General features: G+C 39.7%; 1 protein-coding gene across 1 annotated transcript in view; it reads right to left on the bottom strand.

Moving 5' to 3' along the window:
• Positions 1-6938: 6938 nt before the first annotated feature.
• Positions 6939-13971, bottom strand: part of CEP57L1 (centrosomal protein 57 like 1) — a 237698-nt gene continuing 230665 nt past the window's right edge. Inside the window, exons 45-47 of the mRNA XM_081294808.1 lie at positions 12752-12872; positions 10100-10227; positions 6939-7076 (exon numbers count right to left, since the gene is read on the bottom strand). Of these exons, the coding sequence (XP_081150934.1) occupies positions 6951-7076; positions 10100-10227; positions 12752-12872 (375 nt within the window). The 3' untranslated portion in view covers positions 6939-6950. The remainder of the gene's footprint in view (positions 7077-10099; positions 10228-12751; positions 12873-13971) is intronic.

Genomic DNA, 13971 nt, shown 5'->3' with positions numbered 1-13971 from the left:
AATTTAATTCAATTTAATGCTGTTGGGGATAGTCTAGTCTGTATTGCTTCTGTGGGCCAGCAGATAACTAAAATGTTAATTGGTCATTGGTGGACAGAGCTTTAAAAATGGTAGTTGGATGATGGGATTGACAGTTAAATTGGCCTTATACAAATAATAGAAATGAAGCTCCAAGTTTACCAGGAAGTTATGACAAGAATACCATTATGTTTTTTATCTCATAGGATGTTTTTCATTTCAGATATTGTCTTTATTCATAGTTCAATTGGTGTCATTTTAAATCTTCCATGTTTCTCGATTGTTCTGGAGTTTTAAAAGTTTATATAAATTGCCAGTAACAATTTTTAATACCCATATTTGCTAATGTTCACATTTGGGTAAGTTTCTATTAATTGATTTTTCTGCACAGTATGGGTCATTATTTCCTGCTGCTTTGCATACTTGGTAATTTTTTATTGGATGCCAAATGTAAGTTTGGGTGCTGGATAATTTTTGTATTCCTATAAATATTCTTGAGCATTGTTCTGTGACAAATAGCTGAAGACAGTTTGGGTCTTTTATGTTTTGTGAGGTGAGAACAAAACAGTGTTTGTTCTAGGAGTGATTATTGTGGTACTGAGTGAGGAAAGACTCTTCTGAATGTCCAGTGCCTCTTAGATTATGAACTTTCTAGTATGGACTGGTAGGAACCAGCTCTGATCCCAACCTTGTTGAGCCCTGGTTACAATTTCCTCTGAACTTTTTCATGGAGAGTTCCTTGTGGATGTGTTAATTACTATTTGAGAGGCCCCCTCTGCAGATTTCTCCAGTTATCTCTGCACCTGCCCTTTGGCCCTCTGCCATGGAACTCTCTACCTTCACCTCCAGTGATTTTCAGCTCCATCTCTTCAACTAAGGAAGTCAACTGGGCCCTGCCTGGGCTCCCTGCCTTATTTTATGACTTAGAGATCACTATTATTTGCCTAATATCCATTGTATTGGGGGCGGAGGAGAGGGAACCTTTCATATATTTAGTTCAGCTTTTTAGTTGCTTCAGAATGAGTCTAGTCTCACTTCATTTTAGCCAGAAGAAAAATTCTCAAGATGGGATTTTAGTTTTGGGTTGGGGATACTGGGAATTGAACCTAGGGGTACTTTGCCACTGAGCTACATCCCCAGTCCTTTTATTTGCAACAATGTCTTGCTAAGTTGCTGAGGCTGGCATAGAACTTGAGAACCTTCTGCCTCAGCTTTCCAAGTTACTGGGATTGCAGGCATGTGCCATTGCACTTGGCTTCAAGACAGGACTTTTTTAATGTCTCATTTTCAGTTATCAAGCTATACATAAATACACTTTAACTTTTTTTCTAAATATTGTAGGTAGTGTAAATCTACTTCAACCATCCCTGGTCCCATCCACTTGCCCTCCTCCATTCTAAAGGTAACAAACTAACTGATATTAACCCTTCTTCCTCCAAAAATTTGTGCATATGTAATTATACCTGTCTTTACAAAATATATGATGTGAATTTTTATTTTAACATTCTGCAGGTTTTTATTATTTCCAGTAAGATGTTCAACAATTCATTGCCACAATATTATTTTCTCTTAGTTGTTTTCAACTTTTTGCTTTTTATATTTAAATTTATTTTTTAGCGGATACATAAATTTATATATTAATGGGATACTATGTGATGTTTCAAAACATGCATTTTGTGTAGATGTTTAAATCAGGATAAACATCTATGTGAAACAGTTCTTGATGGTGAAAACATTTATCTGTCTTTAAGTCATCCTAATATGCAATAGTACACCAGAACTTCTTATCCCTATGTAGCTGAACTTCGTACCATTGATCTCCCCTTCCCCTCCTGTACTCTCCCAGCCTCTGAACCCATCATTCCACTCCCAGCTTCTGTGAGATCAACCTTTCTAGATCTTTCATATGAGTGAGATCATATATGGTACTTGTCTTTCTATGGCTTATTTCACTTAACATAATCACTTCCATCCATGTTGTTGCAAATGAAAAAGACTTCATTCCTAAGTGAATCATATTCCATTGTGCATATGTACTGCATTTTCTTTCTTCATTCCATCAGTTAGACACAGTTGTTTCCATTTCTTGTCTATTGTGAGTCCTCCTACAAGTTTGTTTGTTTTTTCACTATGTGTGATATGTCAAAATGCATTCTACTGCTACTACTTGGAGGTCTTTTCAAGTTTCCAAATCAGTGTATGTAGCTGTACCAAATACTTAAATTTCTCTGTTGGTATACTGCTGTGGTTTGGATGACTGTCCCCCATGTGTTAAAAGCTGGGTCCCCAACTTGTGGTGCTATAGAGAGGGTTGGAACCTTTAAGAGGTGGGCCCTAGTGGGAAATAGTCCATTCATTGGAACATGCTCTTGAAGGGGATGTTGAGATCCCAGCCTTCCTCTTTGCTTTCTGGCTGCCATGAGGTAAGCAGCTACCTTAGTTATATCCTCCTGCCATGATGTGCTATTTGGCCCAAAAGCAGTGTGGCCAACCAGCCATGGACTGAAATCTCTAAAACTGTGAGCAAGAATAAACCTTTCCTCTTTTAAGTTGATTATCTCAGGTATTTTGTCACAGTAACAAAGCCAACCAACACCCAACGTTGGTACCAAGAAGTGGGAGTTGGTATGACTAAACCTGAGAATAATTGAGGAATCTTTGGATTTGGTTTGTGGGGAGTTTGGAGAAGCAGGTTAGAGAAAGCCTAGGATGCTGTATGCAGAACTCAAAGGGCAATTCTGGTGAGGATTAAGACCAGAATGCTGATTAGTAAAGGTTTCTCAAGAGGTTGCAGGTGAAAATAAGGACTCTACAGGGAATTGGACAGGCCATACCTTTTTACACCATGGTAAAGAATTTGATTACATTTTACCCATCCCTGAGACTTGATGGGAAGCTGAACTTAAAGGGTGATAGACCAGTTTACCTGGTGAAGGAAATTTCAAGGCAGCTCAATATTCAGGTAGCAGTTCAGGTTTTATTGCTTCCTTTTAGCTAAATTTACTGTGAAAATCAGAAGTGAAGAGGGAAAATTTGGAAAACTTGAGTTTGGCTCTCCAAAAAAGAAACATGTTTAAAGGTGTTGCCAAGGAGGGTGCAGTTGCCAAAGAGATCTGTGTCATTGAAAAGAAGCCATGTGAGAGCTGGGCATGGTGGCACATGCCTGCAATACTAGTAACTTGGGAAGCCAAGGCAGGAAGATCACAAGTTTCAGGCCAGCCTCAGCAAATTAGCAAAACCCTGTTTCAAAAAAAAAAAAAAAAAAAAAAGGTCTGGGATGTAGTTCAGTGGTAAAGTGTCCATGAATTCTATTCCCAGTACCAAAAACTACAACAACAAAACTAGGCAGTGGCCACCACCACTATCTTAAGCTTAATTCCAGGCTTCATCAGAGATGATGCAACCCTGGCTGTCTGCATAGTGAAGTTCATAGTAGCTACAAATCCATCTGAGTGGGTGCCAGGGAAGCCATCCATGGAGAGATGTCACACCAGTGGCAATCTGGGAAGTCATTTAAGGGAGTGTAGGGTAGTGACAGGAAGATTGAGAGGTGATAAATGGAAAAGGGTCACAGTCCATCCCTTTGGCTATTAAGCTTCCATATGTGCCCTTCTGCACATTTCAAAACTTTGCAACAATGAGATAGTCCGACATTTCTTCCTGACCTATATTTTTTACAAATCAACTTCACTCCCCTTTCTCAAAATAAGAAGATGCCTAGTACTGGCAATCATTTTCATTGTTGATTACATTAATGACTCCTCCAATTCTGTCACTGTTTCATCAAATATTCTGTAACCTAAAAACTAAATTGTAAATTTAATCTCCCAAAACTTGTATATAAAATTAAAATGAAAATGGTTAGAACATACAAATAAATAAAAGAGGAAAATGGAAAATCCTCAAAGCTATTGCGGTCCCTGTTTTTTTAAACCTGTGACCTCCTTTCTCTACCTCTTTGGTATTTCTTTTGCCCTTGGCCAGAACCTCAGCTGGTTAGGATTCTTTACCTGGTAAAGACCTAAATATTAGAGCCAAAGTTTCTGATTCTTCAAATTGTTCTACCTATTTTGGTTGTTATAGTTTTCATTAATCTTTACTATTGACATGGAACTGCTTAGACACCCAGGGCATCCTCTATGTTGCAAATATAGTCCTTTTTGCCTCCTTTGTGTACTAGCAATACAATCTTGTATTGGCAATCAGGATTGATCGTTCCAGCCAGTAGAGATACACCTTTTTCTGCCTATTTGTTAGGAACATAAGGAAGTCCAGGTGGCAGTCTCATCTTACATAAGTGGAACCATTGTTGTGTCCCTGGTTGAAGCATCCCCTGAGGACTAAAACCTCCAATTTTTAGCATTCTCCAGATGCTGGGATAAGAAGTATAATCATGAAGGAACTCGCTACTACTCTGATTCTTGGACCCATATACTCTGGTTCAAAGCATGTGCTACACTTTCAGGGTGGTGTCCCCAACTGCTGTCATAAATGAGTAGTGGGTGAACCATTTGACCTTACAATTAGATCAGCTACTTCTCGGTGTTGGGCCATGTTGATTTTATGGGCATGAGCTCACTGCAGCATATTTTTTGCTGTGAAATTTATTTCTTGCTTAGAAGCAATGCTATGGAAAAATGTCATATAAGACCTTCGGTAAGTATATGGATTGGAGGTGCTGCTGGCAGAAGCATTATGGGAAGGAAGGTAATACATATACAGAATATGGATTCATTCTAGTGAAGGTGAATCTCTGGCCCTCTCATGATGAGAGAAGTCCAGTATCATCAACCTGCTACCAAGTAGATAATGATTAACCATGGGGTTGGCATTATATTGTATAATATAATATTATATTGCAATTAATTATATTCATTAGTGGTCTCAGCTCTGGACAGAATAGACACTTGGCAGTAGTGATGTCGGCTTGGAAAAGGGGAAGTCTTTGTTGCTAAGCCCACATATGAGCTCCATCCCTACTACTGTGGGTCCCATTGAGAAAGCAGGGAGTAGCTGGAAAATGATGCTGATACTCTCAGGGCATATTATTTTGTCAACTTGATTAATAAGAGCTTCCTTTGCTATAGATGCCCTTTGGTGAGTATTAACTTAAGACCCAAATGTGATCATAGTCTGTGTTCAACCAAAAGCTTCGTCCCAAGCCCATAGTGATCAACCAAATCCACATATTCCATCTTTGTGGGCCTATCTGAGAACACCCCACTCCTGGTACCAGTTCTGTTTCAACCTTTGGACAATAAGGAGACAGAAATCACATAGTAATTCAAACATGGAATGTTTAACATAAATAATCATTAACTATACCCAAGGATCAGCATAATGGGGGATTGTCTGATAAGTAATAAATTCTAAAAAATATAGGAATTGCAAATTTAGGAGCAGTGACTACCTTCCAAGGCTCAGATCCAAACTAGAGACTACCTAGACAAGGCTTACAAGAGAACAGAGAATTTCTCTGAGGTGACAAAGTCACCCAAGGAGGTGCTGGAGGGATCCCTTCAGAAGAGGTTCTGTGCCAGAGGCACTCCACCCTGAAGGGCATGCAATGCTAGAATCAGACTTGGTACAAGCCACATGTATTGTGAGAACTTGATGCTGCTAAAGCCATACACACTGAAAGGATGTACTTAGAGGAGCACACCAGAACCTTGAAGAGAAATCCTTCTTCCTACAGATTTGCTCCCATACTCTCTCCTGACAGAGTTTAACATTTGCCAGTTGACAAAGAGGAAACATTTACAAGGTCCAGATAAGTTATCGCAGAACAGAAAATGAATCTGAGCTGACTTATAACAAATTGATAACTTGTATGGTATCTTATGCTGAAGCTTGAGTTTAGATATCAAAGATCAATCTTCCTCTTGTTCTTGTTTTTTATATTCTGTTTCTGAAATAAGCTTGTGTGTGTGCATTTAAATATTTAATCCATTTTGGCAAAAAATGATAACTTAATTTGCTTTGAATAGACTCAACCTTCTCCATAATTAGAAAAGACTCATATGTCATGTATGTGTTAGAGTTGCGTTGCCATAACAAATATCCTAGATAATTAACTTAAAAAGAAAACGGTTTACTTTGGATCACAATTTTGCAGTTTTCATTCCATGGTCAATAAGCCCCACTGGTTTTAGGCCTATAGTGAGGTAATACTTCATGATTGGAATATGCGGCAGAGGAAGCTGCTTACCTCACAATGCCTTGGAAACAGAAGAGAGAGGAATGACTTCCAATATCTCCTCTGAGGGTATTCCCTCAGTGACATAACTTCCTGCCACTAGGCCTCACTTCTTAAAAATGTTTCACCACCTCTCAATAACACTATGGGCTCGGGACCAGGCCTTTAACACATGGGTCTTTGGGGACATTTAGGATTCAAACTATTGAAATATATGTTTTTGGTCTAATAACTAGTAGTAAATAACAATACAAAAATTTATGTATGTAAATATGTTTCTTAGGTCTGTTCTATTTATTTATTTATTGCTTTACTCAGATTTTGAAAAAGAACAACAAAAAAAACAGGTTAAGACTTTACTAAGTCTGAGGAGAACTTTGACATTTGTAGGAATAAAAGACTGAAGAGGGATTGTGTTCTTAAGTGAAACGAGTAAGATGGTGCTTTCAAGTTTATTTGGATGCAGCTCTATTCAGATACAGTGGTTTCACCTAGTAAAACATAACCCAGCAGCAGGACCTCTGTCTTGGCTATCCCGCCTACCTGGTAACTCTCAAAGTCACATTGAGAGGCTATGGTTGGCCAGCAGCAAGGGAGAGCTTATAGGAATGTAAATCAGTGCGAACTATCTTCCAAGGTAGTAGATAAGAAAAATGAGATAAAAGGCTTAATGGGGGTAAGAGTCATTTTTATTTATTCAAATGCTCATAGAAATAAAATTTGGGAAAAGATGTGATTACCAATCAGATCCAAATGGGATTCTGGATGGAGCTGTTTGGACTTGAAAAGCTGTAAGTTGGACATCTCCTGCCACATTGGGTAGGAAAATCTCATCAGTCCTCTTTTTGTGTTTAATGGGTACCTGTAATATTAAGCACATCGTATTGTTTTTTTAAAATGATGGTGAATATTGCTTGGTATAGCATAATAAAAGATAACTGTTGTTAATGAGACTAAAATCTTTGGTTCCATCTGGGCTATGCCTTCAGTGTGCCTTCTCATACCTACTTTGCCACTTGTTATATGGGAAATGGTCAAGAATGAATCCATCAGTGGAAAGCCATTTCCAGCTAAGGACAAAAAGACTTATCTGTCTAAAGCAAACCACAAATTCCTTAATATTTTGTTACTTATGTTAATGCCAAGGTATTTTTTAGAAAATCATTTGTGTCCCTACATTTCAGCCACTTCCTCTTCAGTCAGTATTTATCTAGCCTGACTCAGAGGCCTTGTTTAAGAAGCCAGACCTTAAGTTAGGTCTGAAATGGTTCCAACTAACTTTGTGCCTTTCCTGGCCTTCAGGATTTTTACTTGGGGTCCCTTTATTGTACACAAGCTAATGGGACCGCAATATACTTCATTATAGGGTTTATTTATTTATTAGGGCAATGGCCGATGAATAATTAACCCTGACCATCACCCACCTAAATCTCTCAAATATTCACTCTCTTCACTTAGGCACTTAGTCAGCTACATGGCAGCCTTTTCTTTCTTTTTCCCCCCATTTATTTATTTCATACATGACAATAGTGGAATGCATTACATCATAATTATCCATTCACAGCACAATTTTTCATAACTCTATAAAGTATGTTCACACCAAATTATGCCATTATACATGAGCTCTCCTATTGATTTTCTTTTGCATTACAATTCTTTTTTTTTTTAATTTTTTAATATTTTATTTTTTAGTTCTCGGCAGACACAACATCTTTGTTGGTATGTGGTGCTGAGGATTGAACCGGGTCGCACGCATGCCAGGCGAGTGCGCTACCGCTTGAGCCACATCCCCAGCCCATAATTCTTAATACACCTATACCACAATTTATCATATCTCTGTTTGTATATAAGGTATGTTGACACCAAATTCACATCTTCATACATGTATTTTGTATGATGATGAACACCACCTTCCACCCCCTCCCTTTCCTTCCCACCCCTATTCCCTATCTAGAGGTAATCTTCCTCCCTTGCTCTCCCTCCCTACCCCACCTTGAGTCACCCCACTTATATCAAAGTAAACATTTAGCATTTGTTTTTTTGGGATTGGCAGCCTTTTCAATCACAAGAGCTGTGATCACCAACACGCCCAAAGTATGCAGAGTCTTCAGGAGTGAAATAGAGACTAACTGAATCTTGAAAGGCCCTGTGGTTGCACATACACAAACTGAACTTTGCTTCCTTTTAGAAAAGGCTTTCGCAGCCAGGTGCAGTGGCACACACCTTTAATTCCAGCGGGTCACCAAAAAGGAAAGAAAAGGCTTTTGCAAAATGAATAGACATAAAGTTTGCCCTCATGTATCCATCAGCACTAAATCCATAAATTCAACTGTGGATCAAAAAAATATTTGAAAAAAATTGCATCCCTTTTGAACATGAACAGACATTTTTGTCATTATTCCATAAACAATACAGTGTAACAAGTATTTCCATAGCGTTTACATTGTGTTGGGTATTATAGTAATCTAGAGGTGATTTGAGGTACATAGGTAAATGTATGTAGGTTGTATGAAAATTCTATGCCTTTTTGGGTGCCTTAAAATCTATACTCTAAATGTTTATTTCCACTGTTCATTCAAAAAAAGATGTTTAAAAGTGCCATAAGAAAGTTGAAGTAGTAAGACAACTTCTAGCTTCAGAAAGTAATTAAGTTCAATATTTTTAAGAATTTTTTTAAATTAGGGACTTGAACATCCATGGATTTTGGTGTCCATGGGAGTCCTGGATCCAATCCCCATGGGTACTGAAGGTGACTGCACAAAGATTGGTGAGCCAAGCATTGGTAACCATTAACCACAAGGCTCTGACTTGTTAAGGTGTCAGCTAGTTTGGTCCCAACCTGTTTCTTCACTTTCTTTTCTTTTTCTTTTTTAGTTGTTGATGGACCTTTGTTTTATTTATTTTTATGTGGTACTGAGGATCGAACCCAATGCCTGACGTGTGCTAGGCTAGTGCTCTGCCACTGAGCCACAACCCCAGCCCTCTCCCCTTTCTTAAGTTTAGAAATATTGCAGCAAACTTTTGGACTAATAACTAGACCATCAGTTGAAGAATTACCCAATTTAAACAACTTCTGAGAATGACATAATTTTCTTTGAAGAAATGATTACGTCTTTTCTTCTTATTTTTTTCTGAAAATAAGGGGAAGGATTCTTAAATATGTAGATTAGATATGCAAATCTCGGGGCTAGGGCTCTGAAAGATATTGGAGCAAAAAATATACTAAAGAAGTGTAGAGAAGGTAGTAAAAGAGTATGTAAATGTTTTATATCAAGTAAAAGCTAAAATATTTTTTAAAATTCTTTTTTATTTATTTTTTATTTTTGGTACCAGGGATTGAACTCAAGGGCACTTAACCACTGAGCCAAATCCCCAGTCCTTTTTTGTATTTTTTTTTTTATTTAGAGACAAGGTCTTGCTGAGTTGCTTAGGGCCTCACTAAGTTGCTGAGGCTGGCTTTGAACTAACAATCCTCCTGACTCAGCCTCCTTCTGGGATTACAGGTGTGTACCACTGAGCCCAGCTCTCATGTGTTTTAAAATGACTTCTGAAATTCTTTATTTCTTCTCTATTAGGAAAATCAACTAAGAGAGCCAATGCTGCTAATTAATTATTATGGATGGTTTAAAAAATAAAATCAGAGATAGAACATAGCAAGTTGTTGATACTCATTTTCACACCCAATGATTGACTTGCAATTGAGAAAGTACCATTGGACTTAATGATTTCAACATTAGAATTGTTTTATCCAGATCCAAATTACCTAGATAAAATCTTTGTGTACAATTTTTCTAATGTAAGTTTGAAAACTTAAACCTAAAACCATGACATCAGATTTAAAATTTTCATTGTTTCATACATGTAAATGAACTTATCATTACTTACAGTCTTGGGTCTTTGAATTCTTCTTGTTATTTTATTGCCCATAAGATTAGTCTTTAAAAAATGTTGGTGGGAGTATCTGGATAATGTAGAAGCAGAACTTAGGGAGCAGTGAGCCTGGGATATAAGGCCTATAAAGTTCAAAATGTTATAAATTAGATCTTTGGTTGCTGTAGGCCCAGATTTAATTATAAAATTTTAGAGCTTAAAATGGGGATGTAATCCATATTTATCCATTTTGAGTGACAATGTCAAAATTTGGATGGAGTATTTTGCCTGAGGGTCATATGATCACGTAAAAGAGGTGAATGACAGGAGACGTGGAAGCCTAAGTAGCTAGACTGCGAGCTGTTCAAACTAACTGACAAAGGCAATGAACTGGATTTGCAGGGTGAGGAAGAATAGCTCACAAATTTCTGACTCAAGCTACTGGATATTCGGCAATACCATTTGCTGAGATGGTGCCTCCTCTACCCCAAAAGGACTCAGGCCTGTAGGAGGAGAGGAAGATGGATTTCATTTGACCTGCTGAACTTGTGAGCTGGAGACACCTGAATGCAGACATCCAAGAGTCACTGGATATATGGGTCTAGAGCTTGGAGGGGAGTTTCGAGCTGCAGGTGTGGACTTGGCCAACAGTGATTAAGCCGTGGGAACACAGGCAATTATCATCCAGAAACAATGTGAGGAGAAGAGGCCAGACAGAGCCCTGGATAACTGATGTTTAGAGGATGGATACAGGAGGAAGAATTGGAAAGGAGACTTAGAAGCAGCAGCCAGAGGAAGAGAAAGAAACCACAAGCCCAGAGCCTTGGACATAAAGGGAAACAAAAACTTAGGAGAAGGGTGTGGTCATGCGTGGCAGGAAGTGAGGATGGTGTCCATCCACTGTGCTTGGAGACATGGAAGTCTTGTTGATACTGGCAAGAGCCACTTCAATGAAGAGGTGGAGACAAAAATCAGATTGTTGGTAGTATGACAGAGAACTGAGTGATCCCCAAGTGCCATTCTCCCCTTTCTTCTTTAGTAATAAAACTCCAAATGTTTTGTTGCACACACAGAATCTTAGAGTAAAGGCTACATTTCTCAGTCTCCTTTGTGTGGTCTTCTAGATAACTACTGGCTATGAGACATAAGCAGAAGTGTCCTATGTGACTTCTAGGAACTTTCCTAGAAGGCACAACAAGGGAGAAGTGGTAGTTCACTAGGAAACATTAACCTAAAGGGAATTAAAAAAGATGCTTGGCTAAGCTGGAAGCATCAGACTGGAAAGGAGAGAAAGAAAAATTCCAGAGACTGTGGTGGGCACAGTGTAAGACAGGGAGCTGCTCAGGGTCAGTGGCCAAAACAGGACCCTGAGTGCACTTGATGCTTTGTCTTTGGCTGGGGCAGAAGTGACAGTGGCCAGGCAGGGGACACCAGTGCCCATGGTGAGGGCTCGGTGGCAGGCATAGAGGCAGAGAGTGGGGCCCTGTGGGCTTTACCAGCAAGCCCAGTTCTGCTCTGAGTAAACCCACTGTAATTTGATCTTTGACTTTGTCTACTCCTGAAAGACGGTTTTCACAGCTATTCACATTGGCAAATAGCCAAAAGGAAACACAGATAAAGGACAAACACATGTATGAAATTATAGTAACCAACATTTGCATGATTACCGTCATGAGACTATTCTAAGTGTGAGATATGCATTATTCCATTTAATTCTCAGAATAAGTCTGAGGTAACTATTCCCACTTTACTGAGAGGCTAATTAACCTATCTAAGGTCACACCACCAGCAGTGACAGCATTCTAGCTATCTTCTCCAAAGCCCATACACTCATGTGGCCATGCTACAGAACAGGAAGGAAGGGGCTTGGCTGGTCTTAAGGATAGGACAACCAGGGTTAATGACATTTGGTCATATTCGTGATAGATCTAGAAGAGTACTTACACTGTATTTAGTCCTCCTCTAATTGAAGAGGAAGCTAGGTTAGCATCGTCCCGGGGACCACTGTTCCATTCTGCCTGCTGCTTGCGCTGCCCAAAGAGCTATTTGGGGGAGGGTACTGGGGACTGAACTCAGGGGCACTCAACCACTAAGCCACATCCCCAGCCCAATTTTGTATTTTTTATTTAGAGACAGGGTTTCACTGAGTTGCTAAGTGCCTCGCTAAGTTGCTGAGACTGGCTTTGAACTCGAGATCCTCCTGACTCAGCCTCCTGAGCTGCTGAGCTTACAGGCATGCACCACCATGCCCGGCCAGAGAGCTATTTTGATTGCCATTTTCACTGGACTCCTCGAGCTCTCAGCACCCAAGAAGCATAATGGACTTCATGAATAATATCTGAGAAATGCGGTGATTGGTGTCGCAACTCATTAGGATGTAGAAGTACTCAATATTCTTTAAGTGGCATATTCTCCCAGGACCAGTTATCGATTGAAACCTTTTAGATGTCAGTACTAAAGGTGGAGTAAATTAGAAAATTCTGACAATAAATGAGAATTAAGATCCATTCATCCATGTACTGTTCATTCATCCAACAAATATCACGGAGGACCCATGATGACCCATTGATCATAGCCACTGTGTTGTTATTGCTAGTCACTGAGGCCCTCCTGCAGTTCAGACCCCTGAGACTGGATGACTCTTCCAGCTGGGGAGGGCATGCTTACCGCCTGGGGAGCTTCTCTGGATGGACAGCTGCTCAGTGTCAGGAAGCTGACTCTGTAACTCTTCTATGCGCTGGAAAGCATCCAGCTTCACACTGCGCTCCTGGGCAAGTCGGCTTCTCGTCTGAGGGTAAAGGGTTTGGGAAGCAGAGAAGCTTTGTGGCATTCTCTTTAGTTCCCTCAGTTTGCAGTGGGGTCTGAAGGGTCCCAGGCTCCCTGATGAAGTGCAACCAGGTCTTCTCAAAGTCCTGGATAGGCTGAACTCAGCCTTCTGTGAACCAAGAGCTTTAAGGAAGACCAAGAACTCAACTAAAGATGAACAAAAACAACCCTAGAATCCTTTGAAGGAAGCTAGGCATTTATATATATATATATATTTTTTTTTTCACCAGCTAGGTAGAGGAATAAGAAAGTGAGGGTCCAGTTCATACAAGACCTTGGAGACCAAGCAATGACATCTGCACCAAGGACCCGTAAAAACCCTGGAGGGTTTGAAACAAGAAAAGAATCATTCTCCCTCAGTCTCAGCTGGGCATCTGCTGGGAGAGCATGTCTTCTGGGTCTGAGAGAAGGTCCATCCCCAGGGCTAACCTTTACATTTTCTTGGGTAGCTGTCCCCTCGCGTGGCTGACTCATAGTCCCCCAGCTAAGAGGAGCTAAGGCCAAAGTACACCTCATCTGTATAGATCATAGGATTTTTTTTCCTTTTACATGAATTATATCCTAATTGTTTTTAATTATTAAAAAATAATACATGCTGTAGTGGGTTGAATACTGTTCTCAAAATTCACATCTACCTGGAACCTCAGAATGTGACTGTATTTGGAAATAGAGTCTTTGTAGGCAGACGTAATGAAGTTAGTATAAGGTCATACTGGAGTTAGACTTTAAGTTATCCCTACATCCAGTGACTAGTGTCCTCACAAGAAAATGACAGGGTAAGGATATGGACCCACAGAGGAACACATAAAGAAGAAAGACATGGGATGCTGGTGCAGAAACTGGAGTGGTGTAACTACAAACCCCAGAATGCTGAGAATTGCCAGCTGTCACCAGGAGCTGAGAGAGAGAGAGACGTGGAACAGAGACTTTCTCAGAGCCTCCTAAAAGAACAAATGTTGCCAACACCTCGATTTTAGATTTCCGGCTGCCTGAACCGTGATAAAATTAATTTCTATTGTTTCAAGCCATCCAGATTGTGGTAAACCATCCCGTTTGTGGTA

Source organism: Spermophilus citellus (genome assembly GCF_964194105.1).
Source record: "Spermophilus citellus genome assembly, chromosome: 5".
Classification (NCBI taxonomy): Eukaryota; Metazoa; Chordata; class Mammalia; order Rodentia; family Sciuridae; genus Spermophilus; species Spermophilus citellus.
Note: the sequence above shows the minus strand (reverse complement) of the source record. Positions and strands in the feature narration are given on the sequence as shown.